Raw genomic sequence first — 22,269 nt, 5'->3', positions numbered from 1 at the left:
AACACCGGTCACAGACTTAAATTGATTGAAACATTTTCTACGTGGAATCACAAGGAGCTTCTACCATTACGTTCAGAGAAGATCTGGATTTCATCGAGCCCAGTGATATCTGCCAGGAAACTCATTGACATCTCGGAGAAGTAGGCCGTGTAAAACCATGGAGCACTAGGTTGAAAAGAATTGCCGTTGCTCTTATTACCTTTCTTTTTTAGCACATTCAGGGTGTGGGGTCAGGCATGGGACATGTAAGATTATTGACAGATTATTCCCCAAACAGACAGTCCGTTCGTGTGGCATCCGGGTCCGCCGAAATGATAAGCAATTGTGGTGCACCTCCACGTCAGGAAGAGCAAGAAAGCATTACAAAGACAAATCGAAGCCCTCGTGCCATGCAAGGACCCAAAGAGAAAGCTTTGGTCAAGAAGATTCCCATATTGTCCATCACGCTGCTAACGTGAACCGGAAATCCACCCAAAGGCGTTTCACTAAGCCACAGTCGTAGCGCAGAATTAGCGCAGAACCCGCAGACTTTGCAGCAGAATTGATCCTCATTAAGGCGTGCCGCACAAGACCCGACATGATAATTTCACGATAACCGCCTATCACAATTTGGGGATTATTACCCCAAGCACCGAGACCGAGCACGATGTTGGTGTGCATCGCCAGTCGCTTATGCGGCGGTGTGTCAAATTGTATATTCTGCCACCACAGATTCTTGGCAGATGCTGTCAATGTAAGCCAAGGATTGAGTGAGCAGCATTGGCTCATGACGTTTGGTTACAGGATGGCTCAAAAATCTCTGGCTGGTCAACTAATGATTTATTTCTATTGGCGCATCACAAAGCCGCTGTTTCGATAATGTATGTCTGGAGCCGCGCGATCCGCATTATGGTAGCCACATTTGTGGTGTCACGAGCCGTATAGCCGCATGAGATGCTGAAAAATGTGCATGCGAACGAGTCAGCGTCGTCTCAAAATGGGTTTCAATCGTGAATTGGGGTAGTTCGGTCCATCCCGGTGTAACTGGTAAATGGCTCGAAAAGCTGTGGCTTTCAAAGAATTAACCCTTATTCTACTTTTTGTCGATGGACAATCAGACATAGCAGTCTGCGAGCATTGTTCTTCGTTCGCAAAGCCACACTTTCGGCCTCTACTTTGTATGAGGTGGACCGGCAGAACTTGTGAATTGCCGACCGCATTTAGCACACCATGCACCATTTTTTGCAGCCACGCCGGCGCATCCATGGTTCAGCAATCTGGCGAATATTTAAACTCGACATTCTCTTCGTCTCTGGTCCGACGGAAACCTCTAAGTCATGTCCGAGAAACTCGAAAACATCACTAGTATCACCAGTGCTGGTGACAGGCACGATGCAGCCGACCATGAGGTGAATCTCGAGGCTGTCAGGTCACACCAGTATGCTTTCGAGACCGTCGCTGATGACTTGACCCAAGAGCAGAAGTTCTATGTTGTTAGAAGATTGAACTATGACAATCTTGACAACTTCGAGGACTTGCCTCCTTCCGTGGCGTTCATATTGGAAAAAATTCAGCACTTGAGCGTCGAGGAGTCCGAGGTAATCTTGAAGCAGTTCTTGAAGGACCATAAGGGCGATCTCAATGTTCCCATGGAGGACTACGATTTCGTCAAACTTTTGGTCGACCACTCAAGCCTGGTCTCAGCAGAGGGCTTCCAGCGGAAGGAAAATTCATCTACCGATGAAAAACATGATGCGGTTGTGAGAGAAAAGTCCATTACTTCTTTGGAGTCTGCAGAGCACGGAAAGATCTTCGATTGGGGCTTGCAGCTCCGGACTGAGGCGGCCCTTGTTGCCTACTGGTCTCCATACCCTGAGGTTAGAGCCGTCACTGATCCATTCGATGACCCAGAAACCCCATGTGAAACCCTCAGAGTTTATGTCATTGGTATAATTTGGGTGGTTCTTGGTACTGTCATTAATCAGTTTTTCGTCGAGAGGATGCCCAGTATTTCCTTGGGCTCTTCAGTCGTCCAGCTTCTTGTCTATCCATCCGGAAAACTTCTTGAATACATTTTGCCAGCCAAGACTTTCAAAATCTGGAGATGGAATATCAATCTCAATCCTGGTCCCTGGAGTCACAAGGAGCAGATGCTTGCAACACTTTGCTACAGTGTCAGTGGTGGTGCAGTCTATGCAACGTACTTCATCAATCTTCAGAAGTTGGATCGTTACTATGCTAACCCAAGCTTTAAGATCGGCGCTCAATTTCTTATAGTCTTTTCCTCCAACTTTTTGGGTTTCGGATTTGCTGGAATTTTCAGAAAATATGTCGTGTACCCAGTTTCTGCAATCTTCCCAAATCTTCTTCCTACACTCGCCATCAACCGTGCCTTGGTTCAACCTGAGAAGAAAGAAACCATCAATGGATGGAAGATTTCGAGTTACAGCTTCTTCTTGATTGTGTTCGGTGCGTCGTTCCTTTACTTCTGGGTCCCGAACTATCTTTTTGATGCACTTTCCACATTTAACTGGATTTCTTGGGCCGCTCCTGATAACTTTAACGTTGCGGCAATTACTGGATCGCAAACCGGCTTGGGTTTGAATCCAATCACTACTTTCGACTGGAATATTATCAGCTACAACAGTCCGTTGGTTATACCTTTTTTTGCACAGATTAACAGTTACCTTGGTATGCTTCTCGGTTTCTTTTTGATTATTGGTCTTTGGTGGTCCAACTATAAGTGGACAGGCTATTTACCCATCAACTCCAACCTGATTTTCACCAACACCGGTGATTATTATGCTGTTACTGAAGTCTTGAACAGCGAAAAGAAACTTGACCTTGCCAAGTATGAGGAGATTGGACCACCATTCTATACTGCGGCAAACATGATTGCGTATGGCTCATTCTTTGCACTCTACCCATTGAACTTTTTCTACGTTCTTTTAACTGATTGGAAAAGTATTCTGTTTGCCACTGTGTCTTTGATCAAGTCTTTCAGGTTCAAGAAAAGAAGCTCAACATACGAAGGTTTCGATGACCCATTTTCTACTTCGATGAAAGCCTATCCAGAGGTTCCAGAATGGTGGTTCTTCATTATCTTAATCATCTCGATTGTGTTTGCCATCATTACTGTTGAAGTTTACAACTTGCAAACCCCAGTTTGGACTATTTTCTTTGCAATTGCTTTGAACTTTGTTTTCTTATTGCCTTTCGTGATTGTGTACGCTTCCACCGGTACTTCCATGTCGATCAACGTTTTGCTTGAAATGATCATTGGTTACGCACTTCCAGGTAATGGTACCGCTTTGAACTATGTCAAGACCTTGGGAACCAATATCGACTCTCAGGCCGAAAATTATATCACCAACCAGAAGCAGGCTCACTACTGGAGAATTGCTCCTCGTGCTCTTTTTAGGGTTCAGATGGTCTCCGTGGTTGTTTACAGTTTAGTGGCTGTCGGAATGATCAATGTAACCTTTGATACCATTGAGGACTACTGCTCCCCGCGTCAGTCACAGAAATTTACGTGTCCGGGGTCGAATACGTTCTACTCTGCTTCTGTCCTTTGGGGTGTTATCGGACCAAAGCGGGTCTTTGGTGGCCTTTACCCAATCTTCCAGTGGACTTTCTTGATTGGGTTCTTACTAGCATTCCCATGCTGGGCCCTCAAAAGATACTATGGTCATACCAGGTTTGGTAAGTATTTCCATCCAATTGTCTTCACTTCCGGCTTGATTGGTTACGCTCCATACAACCTCAGTTACTATACACCCGGTATGTATGTGTCAGCTGTGTTCATGCTCTACCTCAAGAAAACAAAGCTTGCTTGGTGGAAGAAGTACAACTTTATTCTTTCTGGTGGTTTGGATGGAGGTATCGCTTTCAGCAGTATTATCATATTCTTTGCTGTTCAGTACCACTCCAAAAACATTTCGTGGTGGGGAAATAACGTCAATGACAACGTTTTGGATGCAGACGCACCAGCAAGACTTAATGCTACCGTTGATGCTCCAGACGGATACTTTGGCCCTAGATACGGTCACTTCCCATAGTTCTAGTGCTAATAATATTTTCACCTCCCATAGTTATAGTGTTAATAATAATTCAATTTTTACTTTCCATGGTTATAGTGTTGATAATAATTTAATTTTCTATTTCCTAGCAAGTCCTCCCAAATGGGCTATTGATTACCTCTATTTTATCGAATCAGCATTCGGCTCGCCGCCTAAAGAGGCAAGACCCGATGGCGCACATGCCATGATAGAGGTTGGGACACATCGCATATCCCAAACGGCCCAAAAGCAAGCCGCTTTTGACACAGGCTTGATAAAAACATAAACTTACCCCACCAGCAATTACCCGGATTTGCTACATTGGTGTTTAAAGTTTGGCCTAAGCATATGTCCGAGGCGGATTTGCTTTTAGCTTTCACTGCATAAGTTACACAAACCTGTATCTGTAGCAAAGAAACAGAAAATCAACGATTCTACAGTTTGAACAAAAAAAGTCATTGTTTCGACTGGATCAACGGACTAAGGACAGCCGCTCCTTGTTCAATTCCATTATTCCTGGTTCAAATACTCCACTGATCTCTTCAGCCCTCCTCGAAATAATATGCAATGGAATAGCTGGCTGCTGGTTTGCCCCATTGGGATTAGCTTCCATGCATGACGTCGCTCTTGTAACGTTTAGTCAGTGTGCGCGATGGAAGGAACCAAAACATTGTCTTATTTTAGTGCTGGATGTTGGGGCTTCATGCGGAGTTAAGAAAGTGAGCTTGGCTGGTGGCAAAGAATTTTAGGTTGCTTAAGCGAGGTCTCCCCCACATAAGCCATGAATTTTCTATGCATTTCCTTCAATTTCAAGTGACACAATGGTGTCCAGGTAGGCCCATGGCCAATATCAAAAAAAATATCAGGGTCCAGGAGGAAAATAAAAATAGAGTACCATGCCGCAGGAGGCATCATTAGGAAACTAACTTTGGGGGTTCCAGCGCATGATTATGCAACGATGCGTCAGGGCCCACCAGTGGCTTCTATAATTAGCAAACTTAATGCACCTCGCACATATCAAGCCTTCCCCAGTACCATACGGCGTTCTGATGCTGGGGAACTCTCAACTATAAATTGGCCGTCCTCCTCCTCAATTTCTCTTCATCAAACTAATTCAATCACATCACATCATGAAGTTCTCCACTCTCGCCCTTCTTACCAGCACTGCTATCGCTGCCGAAACCGTCGACCTCAAGATTGTCTCTGACAACTCTGAGCTCAGCGGCAAGGGCATCCAGGCTCTCCACGAGGGCGCTGGTATCAGTTACTTCGGTGTCTCTGACTATCTCGGTGAAGAATTCAGCTACGACACTGACAAGAAATTGCTTACCCAAACCCAGGGCTCTTACACCGCTAACGTTGGTGTTAGCGGAAACTACTTTGCTGTTGGTCCAGCTGTTACGCCAAGCGAGGTGACTTTTGATGACGAGGGAAACCTCAGCTTTGACAAGCAGCTCTACGCTTGCAAGCAGCTCAACGACCCTTACCATTACTTTGATGACAGGTACGGTGTTGTTGTGGATGATGCTCCAAACGACTCCTGTGTCAAGATTGGTCTCGAGAAGGTAGACGGTGGCTCTGAGTCTTCTTCTGCTGAAGCTTCCGCTGCTCCATCTTCTGCCCATGGCGGCTGGAACAACACTGTCACTGAGCACATCACCGTGACCGGTTACACCACCTACTGCCCTGAGTCTACTGTTCTCACCATCACCACCTGTGAGAACAAGGCCTGTGGTCCTAAGACCATCACTGTCTCCGAGGCTCAAACTGTCACTGTCACTGAGGAGTGCGTTGTGCCAAAGACCTCCACCACTCCAGTTGTTGCTCCTACCACCACTGAGCCAGCTCCAGAGACCACTGAGCCAGCTCCAGAGACCACCAAGCCAGCTTCTTCCAAGTCTGAGGTGACCTCTGCTCCAAAGCCAACCACTCCTACCACTGTTGCTGATGTCTCCAGATCCTCTGAGACCACCCCGCCGCTGTTTCCTCTTACGAGGGTGCTGGTGTGAAGAACGCCGCCGGTGCTGTTCTTGGCTTTGCCGGTGCTGCTGCTCTTTTGATTTAAGGATACTGCTAAAAATGCTCGTTGCACGCGAGCCGGATGACTTTAATTAATATACTGTTTATGAAAAGTTTGCTGTAGAGTTGAGATGGTGAAAGTGCGGACCAGGACGAGAAAGTGAATGGTGTAGTAGAACAGATGCTATCTACGAGTAGGACTGCCAATCAAATGCCATTTCAGCGCCATCCAAGCGAGTAAAGGTGTTCTTTTCACGCAACATCAAACAAGATTGAAAAAACTTATTAAATCCAGAAGACCTAAGAAGGAAGCATGAGCTGCCGGGGTTGGAAAGGTTGCAAATGAGCCTCGGCGAAATAGCTGTCTTTAGGTCAGTATTCCTCCACACGATTGACCCTGAAGTTAACCTGGGAATCCCTCTCGTTTTAAACTTTATTCATTGATGAACGTTAAAAAAAAAAAAAAAAAAATGACGAAAGAAATGGCCCCTCCAGCACCCGGGAAATCTCCAGAATCGTAAGGCGCGCACGTGACCCAACCACCAAATTCGAATCTCACCATCGCCTTATCCAATCTGATCCACCATGTCCAAGCTTCCTTTAAGTGTGCGTGTCACAGACACCGTGCACCGTGTATTCGTGATGGGCCTTTTTGGCATCACTGCGGTCGGTACCGGCAGTATTTTATTCAACATCTACGCCAACTCGGACTTTGGCGGCATGAACAAGAACAAGTTGAAGTTCAACAGAGAGGAGTTTGATGAGCTGCGTTCTCAGGCCACTGATGACAAGCAGTGAGCTGGGAAGATCTAACGATTCATTTTGTACATAGTTAACTCGAGATACTGGACGAGAATGTAGATAGAAGATATGAACTCATCGTGCGGGTTTGAAGAGAAGTTGCTGTGATGGAGGAGTGTCTCAGTGAGTTGTCCTGCGATGCTGGCATGACCGATATTGTTTGCTTACCAAGGCTGATGAGTGACAAACCAGGACAGTTGAATTTCGTGAGAGTCACTCTCATTCTAGTAAAGAAGCAACGCCGCAACATTTAGCTGTCCTTGCTTTATCGTTGAAAACTTATTCTTCTCCCGAAGACCATTCTTTTCTTGCCTTGCTTTTGCAGGCTTATTTGTTCCACTACTCTCATCCAGACAATGTATCTCGAGAGGTGCGAAAATCGCTGCTCAGATCTCCAACGAAGAACTACTCAATTCCTCAACACAACCACATTACATCCCTCCAATGAGTCAGCGCAAGATTGATATTCTGCAGCTCGAGCCCCAACAGATTCTTGAAATCAGGAAATCCACTGAGCAAGAAATACAACATTTCACCCAGTCTCTCCAGGCTCTTCAAACAGCCCAGTCAAAACTTCAAGACTGTGTGAACACGATAGACAACATGGGGGCTTCTGAAGGTGGTGACTTGCTCGTTCCAATGACCGCCCTGTTGTATTTGCCAGGTAAGGTGGCTCAGAAGGACCGCTTCATGGTTGATATTGGCACAGGCTACTTCGTGGAGAAGGATGCAGACAGCGCAAGGAAAGTTTACAAGAAGAAGCTCACCAAGTTGGGCGAAGACTCGAAAAAGTTGAAGGAGATCTTGGTACAGAAGAACGAGATTATGAATAACCTTACATTGGTGTTGCGCAAGAAGGCCATGGACCAACAACAGGCAGCTCAGAGCTGATGCTGTGACGTGAATGAGAAATGTTGGCAATTTCAATTGTCGTTAATAGATGCATTTATTGGAAAGTGGAGACTGCTTGTCGTCGCTATGATATTGTAGATGGACACCTCCAGGGCCATGCCAGTGCCTGCCTGGCTTCAAACTTTAGACATCTGTCTTGTCTTTGTCGTAATCCTTATTGAATATAAAAGGCTCTGTGAAAGCAGCCCTTAGATTAAGTAGCTTGCGCTCTCCCAAACCCTGAATTTGCGCGAGCCCATCGTTCTCTGAAGCCTGTGTCACGATCCGTTTGAAAGACTTGCAGTTTGCTAATAAATTCGCCACATCAGTCTTGTTCACCGCTCGCACTGTAGTTAGCAGACTCACTATTGTCAGGTTGTAGTCCTCTTTTTTGAGACCCTGAATAGACAGATCCACCTTGGAACGAGCCATCTCGTTCAGCTTAAAGTAGGCTATGTAATTTCCCGCCTCTTCAAACAGCCATGCCACCACAATCAGCAAATCGTGCCTCATGCAAATGCTCAGAAGTGAACGGATAGAGTCCTGTGGCAGATCAATGTCCACTACCACGAGAAGCACTCGAAGCACCTCGTCATTTTGCAGCTCCTCGACTATCGAGCTTCCTTTCATTTTTTCAATGCGTCGCCAGACGTACTCAGGCCGAAGTTTGTGGTACTTGAGCAGTAGAAAGAGTACCTGTAACGTAGCATTGATGTAGTAGTCCAGAAGAATCTGGCTGTTGTATGCCCATGATGTGAGTTTCATGGAGGGACTTTCAAGAAGGGGATTTCCCTTCTGTGAATTGGCCACCTGAACAGCGGTGTATGTCTGAACATTGTCCCTGATCCTCCTAGAGCCAACTGGTCTGTTCGTTCTATGACGGTTTTTTTGTATTTGCCCCGTTGTATTCAAGGTATTTCTACCTTCGCTGCTTGAAGTTTCAGCTCTTGACTGAGCTGTTGACGCCTCTTGTTGTTGCGATTGCACCTCTTTCGTCACTTGTGGTTGCTCTGAGGGTCGAATAGATCCCTGTTGCTCAGATACACCGGACTTTGAGGAATTTGTTGCAGTTGGCTGATTTGGAGCATCATAAGACTCCCGCATCTTGCGGACACCTTCTAGAATGCTGGCAAATGACGATTGGTCTATATCATCGGGCATGTCTTAGTAGTAGCTATGCGCGATATCTGAGGTGTATCAACATTCAACTACCACTACCAGTTCCTCCTGCAAACTACAAAGAACACCACACAGCATGGTATGTGCATGAGATTCTCGCCACTCGAACCTACTAACCACAGTCTGCGCTATTTAATTTCCAGTCGTTGCTTCTAGTCATCCTTTTGGCCATCTGTACTTGCACATATGTCCACTCTTCGTGGCCTGCTCTCTTAGACAAGAATCAGAACGGAGCGTTCGGAGTTTTTTGGAAGTTTGCTCGTATAGGCGAGCGTTTAAGTCCCTACGTTGCGATTGGCTGCTTCATTATGGCTTTTAACGTGCTTTCAAGCTGATCTATGTACATTAATATTACGACCACCATCTGAGAAATCACCGGAACTCATACGTCTCATTGACAGAGTTGCAGAGGACTGGCGCCCGCTCATTGCCCACAATCCTCTCGAGAGAAGCAGCGTCCCATTTGGAGAAAAGAGTTTTGACAAAAGAAAGGTCAATGTCAGCCTCTTCCTTATACACCGATTTGGCGACAAAACGAAGAAGTTCCTTGTAGAAAAGCGGGTTTGCTGGTGACTCATAGATTAACACTGTCTTGACACCAGCGATCTCAAACCGCCTGAAATGATGCAATCTCTCAGTATATAGAAGAATCTTGATCTTGCCAGTCTGGAATGCGTGACGAGTTCGGGAAACTCTAGATTGTGACAGGTACTCGTCAATGGCGCCAAAATTAAGCTTCGTATGCTGTTTAATATGATTCTTGACTCTCACGTAATCAAAGTACGAGGGAATGTAGATCAAGAGTCCATCTTCATACAGCGTCTGCTTGGAGATGGAGGGCAACACTGAGTTGACGAGAAACTTGAATCTAGATTCGTAGTTCGATATGGGGTCGGGTGACTCGAATCTTTGAAAAATTTGCTTGATCTTGATCCCCACTGAGTTCATGATACATGTTTGAGTAGTAATCTCTGGCTTGTACCGCGTACGCCCAGCAATGTTTTGTGATTTGGAGAAGATACTGTTGACTGTTGGCGTTGAAAATTCACTGAATACCATTGTTTGACGCATGAAGTGCAGTTGGTCATTGATAGACCACATTCTCACACGGGAGAAGTCAGCACCATGAAAGTCCTTTGGAATTTTGTTGATGTATTTGAGAACCGTGCTGACGTGATCCCAGTTTTGCATCTCAATCTGATTCGCTTGGTCTATAACAAGAACCTCAATGGATGAAAGAAAGTCGTATTGTCTTTTGGACTGTTTGGGGTCCTCGAGAATCATAGAGAGGCCAATTGGCGATGCGATCAAAACGTCGGAAGTGTAAAATGATGAGTAGAGTTTGAGAGACTTTCTTGTGAGCTTCAAGCCAATGCTGAAGAAATCATTCGAGTTACCCTTGAACATCTCTCTGAAATCTGCCGGCTTTGTGTCGGAAGGTCCGCCAGCTTCGTAAAATTGCTGCTTAAAACGTTTTCTGTTTTCTTGCTGGTCACATCCTGAGAGCTTGATAAGAAGCTCAACAAGCTCATAAGCAGCATTTCGCGTTGGCAAGAGGATCAATGCCTTTGGTCTTGTAAAGCCCTGGTCCCGGAACTCAGGCTCCTCAGTGAAGCGGTCAATTTTTCCACTTTTAACGTCTTCTTGAAAACGCCTAAGCTTATCATTGTTCTTCATGACTCGATCTCTGGTTTTGAACACATGGTTCAAAATATGCAATGCGTAGAGTCTCTTGTACAAGGTGTTCTTGTAAGTTCTTGATGGGAACAAAATATCTCTGTAGGAGAACATCTCGTCGGCCAACGCCTTTTCCAAGGGTTTGAGTTCGTCAGAAAAGTTCTTGAGGTAGGCCTCACCCACCCTTCTCTTGATACAGTGATACTGGCCGAGCAGGCTGAGTTTGTCGAAGCTCGGGAGTGAGGGCACATCTCCAGGTGGTGTTTGCTGGATAGCTGTGTATATGGTCTCACCGACTTTGGATTTGTCGGAAATCCAGGGCTCCTTGGCTGCAAACGATTTGGCCTTCTGTTCTATAAGGTCTTCAGATACCAAATTGAAGTGACTCTCAAAAGGATCTTTTGCCAAAATGTTCTCATTTTCGTCTTCTTCCTCTAAGTCTTCTTCTTCTGACTCGTCGGCGTCCTCTTGCACGTCCTCCAAGGCCTCTTCCTCATCGAACCCTGCGATATCCTCCAGGTCGTCTTTCTGAGAAGCCTTTGGACCCTTCTTTCTGATCTCTGGATGGTCGCTCTTCAAAAGTGTGAGAAGAGCGTTGTAGGCTTCTCTGTTCTCGCCGTTCTTGTCAGGCTGGTTTGAAGGAGCTTCAATCTCAACTTCTTCAGGCTCGGACTGTTCAACATTCTCCTCTTCTTGCTCGTCAGCATCTCGCCGAGTGGTCCTTTTGATTTGTCTTAGCTCTTGTCTCCCATATTTGTGTCTTGGACGCTTCGAACCGTTCGCAAAGCCCTCGTTGGCGTCTCTTTTGGGCATCTTGGGAAGTAGCTAGTAGTGAAGGTGATGAGATGAGGAAGTGCAGGACCCTACGATAGAGTGGCTGCAATCAAGGTGTTTGTTAGTAAATTTGATTTTGAATTTTAAAGGTGTTTTGCAAATCGATTACGAAAAGCAAGAAGATGGATTAATTTTTTTTTTTTCAAATCAGATCCGTAGTTGGTGCTTGAAATGGACAGTGCGATGAGAAATAATGGTTGCAAATGGACTGAGAGAACTACGAGACAAACTCAAAAATGTACCAAAAAGGAAAAACTCCGACTAATTGAAAAAAAGTGTTTGATTTTGGGTAATCATGATCTGCTCTGTTGATTTGGAAGCTACTCCTTTGATGTAAACGTGGGTTGGCCTAGGTGCCGTTAAGAATTGCCGATCGTTCAGCATTGGGCACATTGCACTCGATTCCAATGAACAGTAGAATATCCCTGAAATCTGCACTTAACGAGAAACAATGTACCAAATGGTAGAGTCAGAATGCCTGGTTGCAAAACCAATGGGCGATATCTGAGAGGCTTTGAACTACACCACGAATAAGAGAGGAAGCTGCAAAGCGGTAATTACTTCTTTCTCTACGGGTTCCTTCAGTAGAGGACAAGAATCACAGAAATAAGTAAGGAAAGACATATCGCCCTTTTTGAGCTCATCGTGTGCTGCTTTGGAGTAAGCACTGCCTGTGGCGCCAATGCATAAAATAGTGCTTCTGAACTTGAGAATAATCTTTGTCATGCTCCAAAAGTTTCCAAATAAAAATTTGCTGCAATTGCGTACGATATAAAAATATCAATCGTGTGGAAGACACATTACCAAACTGGGCGATCTCCAGGGGTTACTCTAAGTCGCGTCCCATCTGTGGATCCTCCACAGTTAGCCGCCCGGACCCAGTTCCCTTATTACTCAGATCAAGACTTCATAGGTCCAGGGGAAACTCGATGCAAGAAATTTTATTTTCTGCAATTGAGAATAACCAGGTTTCTGTTCTATTGTACTTCTCAACTTCCTATTTTGACGATCATGGTTTGTCCTCGGTTGTGCATTCCTCGTCAACTGGCTGCAAACACCTGTCAAGTCGATTTGCACCTAAGCTCTCAGTTTGGGTCACCAGCTTATAACGAAGTCTGAAAACCATACCCAATCCATTTGATTGTTACCTCTCACCTGGTAGCCTGAGGTTTATGTTATTTTTACATTGTGCTGGTCGCACAGGCTTAATGGAGATCTACATTTCCATGAGGCCACGAAGTCGTAAAGGTGCCACGCCTCTCCTTCAAAACTGCAAACACCTCGCTGCTGTTTCTTGAAGGAAAAGTTTCCAAATTACCTACCAAATTTCTGTTTTGACTGACAGCCAGCCTCATTTTGTATACACCCGTTATTCTGAAACCTAGCCCGCTCGGGAGGCCTGCACAGCAAATTCTCCCTACATCACCACCAACTACACCTTGTTATGCGCCGAGTAAGAAACCTCGTCAAGTCGCTATTTCTGATAGCCTACTTGGCGCTTATAGTGCTCACGGTGCCACTAGCGTTCGACCTAGGTGGCGTTGACTGTGGCCTCACATACTCCCTCACCATCCTACTGTTATATTTCATCTTGACATCCATACGCCTTTTGGCCCGTCGTTATGCTGTGCTCAAGCTCCTTGTGCCCTTGTATTACGCTCAGCATGTCTTTCTACCGAGCATCTTGATGTACGTGATTCTGTGGTGCCAGAATGAGCGCCATTTCACCGTTGTGGCCATATGGCGCTATATTTTGGTGCATCTGACCCCAGTCTTCACCATAGCCGAGGGCTTCTGCTCCTTGCTTTTGCTTCAGGCGGTGTCGCAGACGTTGCAGTGGCTCACGTTGTACAAGTCTGACAGCTGGCTCTTTGTATCCTTGATCGGTTCGGGCTTCACCATTACAGGAGCATTGTACTTTTTGTACAGAATTTACGTCTTGCCCTTCACCATTGAATTGGGCTCCGCATCGCTCCTTGGGTCCTTCCTCACATTGACTGTCGGCCTTGGCTTCTACGGCATCGTTCTGGGTAAAGGTTCCATGATCGAGTCCTCCTTGTTGTTTGCCTACATTGTTCGCTGCATTTATGAGATGTTCCCGCTTCTCTCCGACAACGCCGCCGAGACACTTACCCACTTGTTCACGCAAACGAAGATTAACTTGCAAAACGAGATCCCCAGACTTCCTCCGCCCCTCACCAACACCATCCTGGCGGTGCTTCCGTTCTTGGCCCACAACTTGCCTGGTTCCTTCAAGACCATTTGGGATTTCTTTCTTTCCCTGGCCGAGAAACTCACCTTGCCACTTGTAGTCAACTTGGCCTATCGCATTGGCGTGTTTTACGCCGCCACAAAGATCATTCCGTCTTTGTATCATAGGCTACCCTATTCGCCGCCTAGAACACCGCCCCATATTGGCTCTCGCCTGTCATCGCTGAGCTCCATCTCACCCATCTCCCTGCAGCAAGAGGAGAAGCGCAAGGTGCCCCGTCTCAACAGACCTAGATCGGCGCCTTCTACCACCATCAGCTTGATTTACGCTTATTCTCCATGCATCATCATCGCAGTTTACACTCACATGATGCTTCTGTACAATGGCGAGCTCGGAACCGAGCTTAAGCTTTGGGGCTGGTGGGCTAGTGCTCCCAAAGATATGGTGATCATTGTTCATCCTTGGCAATTCTGGAATTGGGTCAAGATGGGCACTACACTTTTGCTTTACATGGCTGAATTGTCTGGCGACTCTAGCTCTGCTATGACCAGCCATTGGCAGGTTGACTAAACTGCCTCACATCTCGCGCATGTTTGCTTCTCAATGCTGTACTATAGGTTTTATTTAAATTTTCATTGGCATTCTGTAGCCTACCATTTCAATAAAGTGATTTTGTAACATGTCTAGTCAGAAAATTTATGCAACTCTCGTCCACGAAAGAAAACCAGCCATCGTTCCAGACTGTGAAATCCTCTCAGAGCTTGACTCTATGTTTGCTTTGGTATTTCATCATGAAACAAGCATGTCTCAAAACCACTGTACCCAAATGACATCTACAGAATGAAGCCCGGCACATTTGACTGTGCAAATGTCTCCTCTCAGACATCGAGCTTATAGAAAGAGTGACGTTCATAGACAAGAGTGAGCTCCATTGGGTTAGCCAGATACTGACCATTTGTTATACCTATCGTTTAGGACGCACCGTCCCATTGCCGAATGACAAAACTCAACGAGGAAACACCTGAGCGTCTCAGAAGTGTTGAACCCTGGCAATGCCCTTGAGCCAAACCCTTCATTGAACAAATCAGACCATGGTCACAACATCCCCAGCGCCCACCACCAAACGGCCTTACGCTCAAAGGAGCCGGCAATTATGGCTTTATGTAAGCGGGAAACATTGCTAAACAAGGAGCTTCGTCCAACCAAAAATTTGACAGACATTACCAAAAAGCACAACCTCAAATCTTCGACGCCAAAGTGAAAACGGAAGAATTCGTCCGCTGCGTTTCCGCTGTTACGGCCGGAGACTTTCCCCGAAGCATTGGCCCGGAGGCCTGGCGAAATGCCATTGTGTAGGCTTCGAAAACAAATCGTTGTCTATGAACGTAAAGAAAAAAAATCAAAAAAGCGATGCCCTGCGATTATATAGTAAAGATCAAGCGTGCGCGAATCAATCTACATCACCAGAATCAAACCAATTTCTGTAACGTAACGAGAAGATCGGTTGGAACTACTTGAGTTTAGTTGTTTTATTCGATTCCTTGGCGAGGAATCCCAACTCTTTCTTTTTGAAACCGACGGAGCTTGGAAACGAGATCAGCAATTATTTGGAGGCTATTTTGCAGCCATGAACTGTGCCTCAATTGGCAACACTGATTCGAGAAATACTGATTGCTTTAAACTTAAGGTAAACTAGAGAGATTATAACGTTTTTGCAAGGCCCGAACGATATTTAAATGCTTGTATTTACTAGTATTAGCTGTAGCTCTCTCAGTTTTGGCCCTAGGATGCTCAAAATCTGTAGTAATACTGATAACAAGCCAAAAAATACGAAAAAAGTATCAATTTTCGATATCAGAAACCAAACAAAGTTTGTAGTTAATATATTAACCTACCCTTGCCATCTATAGCAACGCCGGTCTAGTATAGTGGTCAGTACAGTTCGTTGTGGCCGAACAGACCCAGGTTCGATTCCTGGGGCCGGCAATTTTTTTTTAGCCCGCACTCTTATCGAATTACTATATACCTCTCATTCAACCACAACTTTTATGGTAGCAGAACCAGTTCAAGCGGCTACTGAGGCTCTCAGACTGGCCTACACATCAGCATCCAGCTTTTTATCATCCCTGCTGCAGACAGTCCACGAATCCCTACCCGATCTGGACTCGGTACTCAACCTGAAGTTCTTCAATATCCTAAGATCAGACACAGCTCCAGCTCCTGAACCAAAGGAAAAAGCTGTTGACCGATTGATTCATCAAATCCAAAGACACAAGACTGCTGCTCTCTCCGCATTGGCCTTGTCCGTCACAGCAACAAGCTACTTGATCTACAGAAACGTGAGAGAGCCACGGATAAGGAACAAACCTAGAAGGAGGGTACCGAAACTAGCAAATGGTGCCCGTCGAGAAGTTGTTGTTGTGGTAGGCTCACCTACAGAGCCGATGACTCGGTTGATTGCGGTGGACTTCGAAAAAAGGGGATTTATTGTCTACTTGACTGTCCTTGATGACAAAGACTACAAATACATCCAATCAAACCAGATCACTGATGATATCAATTACGTGAACTTGATGGAAGAATCGTATGAGGCTCAACTAGGAAAGTTCAGAAAAGTGCTAGACGTTGATGTTGTTCCATTTCCTGGAGCGGAGGCTCATCACCTTCGACTCTCAGCGGTTGTTTTCGCCCCCACCCTATATTTTCCACTTGGTCCTCTTGAGAACACGCCCGATTCAACTTGGCAAAGACTGCTTTTCCGGTTAACCGTGACAACCAGGCTTCTATCCCTGGGTCTTTTGGATATTGTGCGTGATCAAAAGAGTAGCATAATCGCCATTGTGCCCAGTATCGTCAGCTCTCTCCGGATGCCGTATCACGGTCCAGAGTCGGTTTTACAAAACAGCATGAAAGATGTTTTTAGCACACTTTCCAAAGAGCTAAGGCCCCAGAATATCAATGTCACGCAGGTGCGTTTGGGGAACCTCAATCTAGCTCCCTCCAAGGCTGCCAGAGCTGAAAGTGTTCCCCTGATCGTGGAAGCGGAGGTCCGCTCTTGGAGTGAAGACATGCGCAGTGCCTATGGGTCCGACTTTCAGAAATCTCAAGCTAGCCTGAGGCCTATGGGCAGCTCGTTCAAGAACAAGGGCCTCCGTGAATTGTATCACACGCTATACGACTTGATCTTTTACAACGGTCGTGCACCGTCTGTGGTTTATTGTGGAACAGGTGCTCGTGCTTACGACAGACTTGCGTCCTTCTTGCCTTACTCGATGAGTGAGATGATCTTCTAACAGCTATCAGTGAATCAGTTGACGTGGTGGAAGAAGTGCATGGTAAATATCTTAACAAAAGGTTGCTGAAAAACTACACCAAGATCCTAAACGTCTTAATGGAATGGTTGTCTAACTTGAATCTATCGGACTAGCTAATTAAACCCCCAGCCTCTTTGCACAAAGCATAAAATTCGCTCGACTCATCGTCCAAAAGTATTTGAGGATGGTCAAATTCCTTGACTTCTCCCTTGTCAAGCACCAAAATTCTGTCACTATCCATGACAGTTTCCAAACGATGCGCAATTGTGAGAATGGTCTGATCCTTGAATTCATTCCTGATTGTCTCTTGAATAATCTTGTCCGTCTGGACATCAACGGCAGCGGTTGCCTCATCAAGTACAAGAATTCGAGACAGCTTCAAAAGCGCACGGGCTAAACACAATAACTGCTTTTGTCCTCCGGAGAGATTCGAGCCACCCTCCAGGATCTTCACATCAAGCCCATCCTGATGGCTTTCACTCTCCTGTTCAGGTTTATCACCATCGTTGAAAGTCTTTTCGAAATGTGACTTCAAATGTGCCAACTCTAAAACCCTCCACAAATCCTGGTCGTCATACTTACCCCATGGGTCTAAGTTTTCCCTTACAGTTCCAGCGAACGCGTGGGCATCTTGTGGAATGATGTTGAGTTGCTTCCTCAAGTCATATAAGCCAATCTTGCTGGTATCGATGTTATCGATAGAAATTCCCCCCTCGTTCGCCTCAATGATGCGGAAGATTGCCAGTGCAAGAGAGCTCTTACCAGCTCCAGTACGGCCGACTATTCCAATTTTCTCAGCTGGTTTGATGGTGAGGTTGAGGTTGTTTAACACTGTGGGAAGTTCGGGCCTATAGCTTGTGGAATACTCCTTGAATTCAAGAGATCCATGAGGTGGCCAATCACGCTTGGGTCTGTGGCTCTCGATGATTTCGGGAGCTTCTTGTTTCATATCCATGTACTCAAGAATTCTTTCAACTGCAACCAAATTTACTTCAGCGTTGGACGAAAGCTGTATGATTGTGTCCAAAAGCAGTGTCGAAGACACTGAATAGGTAACAAGGAAACCAACCATACCAGGAGAGAGTGGCTTCGATGTGAACAACGTGAGAAAACACAACAAAGTGGTCACGAAGACGACATTGGCGGACAATGCCAGAAGCCGTACTGATAACCAATTACTGACATTCAGCGCAACGTACGATGTCTTTGTAGAATCGTCCAACATTCTTCTGCCAAGATGGGTGAATCGGTCCGTCTCGTTATAAGCTCTCAAAGTCTCGACTCCCTCGATAGACTCCTGGAAGTGAGACACAATGGGGCTTTTTAAAGCGGCTTCAAGACGTTTAAGCTCTCTGGAAGCTGGGATGTACCAATTACGGTAACCTCTGAATAAAATCACCAGAATCAAAAGCACAATCGAAATGATTGGCAAGTTGACCACCAAAGTGAAAAACTGCACCAAGGCCAGTACTGAGAGCTGGATTAGAGCAGCGAGCGATCCAACAACTGCATTGTCCGTGACAGAAATATCGGCGGTGAAGCGGTTCAAAATGCGTCCAGTAGGAGTGGTGTCAAAGAATGACATCGGAGCCCTAACAACATTATGGGCGAGGCGATCGTGGAAATACCTAGAGCAATTGATGATGCAGTAAGCCCACAACACATAGGTAGCGACCAAACTGGTAAGCGTTTGAAGAACTCCGCAGGACGCATACAACGAAAGATAGAAGGGGAGACGGACATTTGAACCTGCTTTCAAATTTCTCTCTGACCACAGCTTTAAGATCAAATTGCTTGCTATTCCAAGAAAGCTTGCCAATATGATGAAACCCAACCATAAAGCAACGTTTTGAAATTTGCAGGCCTTCACCAATTTGGAGACGACGCTTTTGTTGATTCCTCCCTTAGCTCTATTCTCGTCACTGGTATTTTCAGCCACGTCTTTGTGGACGTCGTCCTCAATGTCATGATCGAAAGATTCAAATGATGCTCTTTCCAAATCTTGGTAGCTGGTGACGGTTTCTAAGACATCAGGGGTGATAGGGGCATCTGTTTGGTCGATCGAGGAAAGCACTTCGGAATTCAATGTCTGAGGCTGAGACACTGGCTTCACATCAAGGGAGGCGTCGGCTTCTGAAGCAAAGTTGTCATTCTTCTCCTTTGCAGAGAACTCACTGATGAGCTGTGCTGTCTCTCCGCCCTTACTTTTGAGACTTGCGAAAGAACCATGCTCAGTAATGGAACCGTCTTTGATAAAATAAATGGATTTTGCCTCTTGAAGTACTTTAACAGAGTTTGTAGCAAGAACCACCGTTCTTGAAGCCAAGAGTCCCTTGGAAGACAAGACAGCATCAATAATTTTCCTTCCAACGTAAGAGTCCACTGCTGATAAAATATCATCAAGCAAATAGATATCAGCTCTGGCATAAACTGCCCTAGCCAACGATAAACGGGCCTTTTGACCACCAGAAAGTGCAATTCCTTTATCACCAACTATTGTTTCGTCGCCATTTGGAAGAGTCTGAAGATCAGGGCGCAATTGGCAAGCATCTATAGTCTCATTGTAAAAGTCCTCGTTGAAGCGCTTGCCGAATAAGATATTTCCTTTGATTGAAGAATTCAAAATCCAAGCATTTTGCGAACAGTAAGCAACGCTTCCAGCAACTTTTAGATAGCTACTGCCTTCAGAAATTGGAAGCTCTCCGATGATGGATTTCAACAACGAGGTTTTTCCAGAACCGACTTTACCCACCAAGCAAGTTAACTCCCCCACCTTAGCGGTGAAGTTGATATCCTTCAACGCAAAATTTGACTCAGGTCTGGGGTTCTCGGCGTCTTTCTTTTTCCAAAAAAATGAGGCGTTTTTGATAGAAACGGCTTCATTTTTTTTCTGAAGAGATTTTTCTGAGCGCTTCACCTGTTTCTCCAACTCACTTAAGCCAAAGAAGTACTCCACTCTTTGCAGGTAGACTTTCACTTGACCCAACTGTATCACAAGGAATGGAATAGAGACTATGGGCAAAAGAAGCTTATTGAATAATGCCAAGGACGAGAATATCAAGTCAGGTGTGAGTGTCACCTTACTGTAGATTCCAAAGGTACCATATACTCCCACGCTGACCCAGTCTGGGATACTTTGCCAAATCAACAGGCAAGCAGCCACTTTAATCCCGATCTGAGCCTGAGTCTGAAGCTCTTGGCCATTTCTTATTTCGTGGAGTCGTTCGAGCATGGGTTTCTCCCAAGCATAAAACTTCATGGACTTGATTGCATTGAGAATCTCGGAAGTAAGCTTGACTCTCTTATCCTTTTGCACCATCAACGCCTGAACCAAGGAAGATATAGAAGCACTTATCAACGAAGATATCGGTGACAACACCAACATGACTAGAAGCCCAGCCCACGACGATTTACCGAGAAGTTTGTATAAAGCTGCCAAGGTAAGAAGTAAACGCAAGGGGATTACAACAATTGATGAGATCTGCTTAAGCCACAGCGAGAGATTTGCAATGTCCATAGAGACGAGGTTCACAATCTCTCCAGTTGTTTTCTCCTGCCGTGCCTCAGGTGAAAGATTCAACACTTTATCGTAAACAGCGGCCGTCAAGGCAGAACGAATAGAAAGACGAATTCTTGTGAAGATAATTGAGCTTTGGGAAGATACAAGGAACTCGACGACGGAGAGAAGATAAATTGCGACTCCCAAGGCAATACCTTGAATAAGCGGCGGCTTGTGTTCCAGATCAGGAATTAGCGCATAGAAGGTGAAGAATTTGATGAATGCCTGAATCGCAAACGGCTTCACAATGGAAGCTGCCACCTCAATCAAACTAAGCAAAGTAGAAACAACGGTTTGATACCAGTGCAACTTAAAAATCACAAGACGAAGTGATGTTTTCACTTTTCTGTCCTCTTCAGTGGGCTCAACCGATTTTGAAATACGCCTGTCTCTCCACCAAGTAGCACGTTTTACTTCGGCCTGCCACGATTTCTTAAATTCCTTATAGAGAAGACCGTTTGACAAATCAGCGTCTATAGCAGGAACCTGATTCTTTCGCAACTCTTCTGACGAGTGAATCTCGCTGATCATTGGGTTGACCCAAGTGAAGAAAAGAAGTTCGAGAGGATTTCTCACAGTGGATGTGTTCCAGCCATTCAAATCGAAGAGTTCAAGAAGCTGTTTAGAAGGCTTGTATAATAAGGACTCCAAACCAAGGGCTGCTGTCGACAATAAAACCAAAGTGATTTCAAAAGTCAAGACTAGAGTCTTGTCGCTCTTGTTCACGAACACTTTGTAAGGCGAGAACAAGTCGGTAACGGTGATTACTGAAAACAACAAAATAGAAGCCGCCCAGTAAATGAACAAAGAGCCATGTCCCACAATTGAGCGAGTCGTTTCCAAAAAGTGGAGTGGTAAAGCCAAGAAGAGGGTAACCACCAGCAGTGCCAAAGCAGAGAGGGAAATTACCGATTCTCCACTGACGTGGGATGATTTATAAGCCAACACGAAAAGAACCAACCCGTGGATCAAGGCAACGGATATTCTCACAAAGTGAGAAGCACCGACGCTTCTCAATGAAAAGCCGTTACCAACGGAGTGTTTGATACTGAAGGGCCCAAAGCGGTTGTTGGTGACCACTTGGGCAATCTGGATCAACAAGAATAAACCAAGACTCCCCTGAGCAGCAGTGGTGACTGAGGCTAGGAAACATGGATTTGGTGCACTTTTGTGTGGATCGACCAAAGGCTCGAGGATGGAGTCCCTAAAGCTGCAATGACGGTGTTCTGACAATGGATTAGACATACCGAGAAGCTGCGGTGAACTCAATAGCAGTAATAAGACGGTGGATGAATTTTTCAGATTCAGGATACCACGCTGGATTTCCCATGGTTGTATACTCCATGCGGGCCACGTCTAGTATGCAAGTGGACGCCCCAGATGCCGGGCTGCTTAAAGGAATTTGGACCGACCGTGGATTATTGTGATTCTATCATTGAAAGGGATATATCCGTTTGAGATCAATGTGCATGAGCCATGAAGCAGTTTTGTAGAAGGGTCGTACGTCAAAAAGCCTCTTCAAGCGCCTGGCCTGCATTGTTAGCCTACCTGTCAAACTCTGCATATCTTCACTACATTTCTGGTAAAAGCTGTCAATCGGCGAAATTAAAGCAGAATTGAAAAAATAAGTCATAGACCACTTAGAAACACGTTTTCAGAAACATCTGAAATCTGACCGCCAGGGTCCTATCATAGCTGTGGCTCTACAGGGATAGCTATCTTGCCGTGCGGCTGTGCGGCTCTCCG

At 45.5% G+C, this 22,269-nt stretch overlaps 8 protein-coding genes and 1 non-coding gene across 9 annotated transcripts; 6 read left to right on the top strand and 3 right to left on the bottom strand. All coding sequences in view use genetic code 12, as the record gives it.

Moving 5' to 3' along the window:
* Positions 1-1,316: 1,316 nt before the first annotated feature.
* On the top strand, positions 1,317-4,037 carry CXQ87_001570 (OPT family small oligopeptide transporter; the record flags this gene model as incomplete). Its single annotated transcript, XM_025480105.1, has 1 exon — positions 1,317-4,037. One exon carries the CDS (start codon positions 1,317-1,319, stop codon positions 4,035-4,037), a length of 2,721 nt encoding a protein of 906 aa, XP_025334405.1.
* Positions 4,038-5,167: 1,130 nt separating this feature from the next.
* Positions 5,168-6,102, top strand: CXQ87_001569 (uncharacterized protein; the record flags this gene model as incomplete). Its single annotated transcript, XM_025480104.1, has 2 exons — positions 5,168-5,986; positions 6,034-6,102. The coding sequence occupies 2 exons, from the start codon at positions 5,168-5,170 to the stop codon at positions 6,100-6,102; spliced, it is 888 nt and encodes a 295-aa protein (XP_025334404.1).
* A 539-nt stretch (positions 6,103-6,641) lies between these two features.
* On the top strand, positions 6,642-7,748 carry CXQ87_001568 (prefoldin, alpha subunit; the record flags this gene model as incomplete). Its single annotated transcript, XM_025480103.1, has 2 exons — positions 6,642-6,850; positions 7,226-7,748. 2 exons carry the CDS (start codon positions 6,642-6,644, stop codon positions 7,746-7,748), a joined length of 732 nt encoding a protein of 243 aa, XP_025334403.1.
* Positions 7,749-7,892: 144 nt separating this feature from the next.
* Positions 7,893-8,909, bottom strand: RAD10 (Rad10p; the record flags this gene model as incomplete). Its single annotated transcript, XM_025480102.1, has 1 exon — positions 7,893-8,909. One exon carries the CDS (start codon positions 8,907-8,909, stop codon positions 7,893-7,895), a length of 1,017 nt encoding a protein of 338 aa, XP_025334402.1.
* Positions 8,910-9,299: 390 nt separating this feature from the next.
* Positions 9,300-11,417, bottom strand: CXQ87_001566 (rRNA-binding ribosome biosynthesis protein; the record flags this gene model as incomplete). The annotated part of the gene is made up of 1 exon (XM_025480101.1): positions 9,300-11,417. One exon carries the CDS (start codon positions 11,415-11,417, stop codon positions 9,300-9,302), a length of 2,118 nt encoding a protein of 705 aa, XP_025334401.1.
* Positions 11,418-12,882: 1,465 nt separating this feature from the next.
* On the top strand, positions 12,883-14,220 carry CXQ87_001565 (uncharacterized protein; the record flags this gene model as incomplete). Its single annotated transcript, XM_025480100.1, has 1 exon — positions 12,883-14,220. The coding sequence occupies one exon, from the start codon at positions 12,883-12,885 to the stop codon at positions 14,218-14,220; it is 1,338 nt and encodes a 445-aa protein (XP_025334400.1).
* Positions 14,221-15,564: 1,344 nt separating this feature from the next.
* Positions 15,565-15,636, top strand: CXQ87_001564. The gene has a single exon. It is a non-coding gene; the product is annotated as a tRNA-His (tRNA).
* Positions 15,637-15,698: 62 nt separating this feature from the next.
* Positions 15,699-16,943, top strand: CXQ87_001563 (uncharacterized protein; the record flags this gene model as incomplete). The annotated part of the gene is made up of 1 exon (XM_025480099.1): positions 15,699-16,943. The coding sequence occupies one exon, from the start codon at positions 15,699-15,701 to the stop codon at positions 16,941-16,943; it is 1,245 nt and encodes a 414-aa protein (XP_025334399.1).
* A 130-nt stretch (positions 16,944-17,073) lies between these two features.
* CXQ87_001562 (uncharacterized protein) lies at positions 17,074-21,853 on the bottom strand (the record flags this gene model as incomplete). The annotated part of the gene is made up of 2 exons (XM_025480098.1): positions 17,074-21,727; positions 21,771-21,853. 2 exons carry the CDS (start codon positions 21,851-21,853, stop codon positions 17,074-17,076), a joined length of 4,737 nt encoding a protein of 1,578 aa, XP_025334398.1.
* Between the last annotated feature and the right edge of the window lie 416 nt (positions 21,854-22,269).

Source organism: Candidozyma duobushaemuli (assembly GCF_002926085.2).
Source record: "Candidozyma duobushaemuli strain B09383 chromosome Unknown B_B09383, whole genome shotgun sequence".
NCBI lineage: Eukaryota > Fungi > Ascomycota > Pichiomycetes > Serinales > Metschnikowiaceae > Candidozyma > Candidozyma duobushaemuli.
The sequence above is the reverse complement of the archived record's forward strand: the minus strand, read 5'-3'. Positions and strand labels throughout refer to the sequence as shown.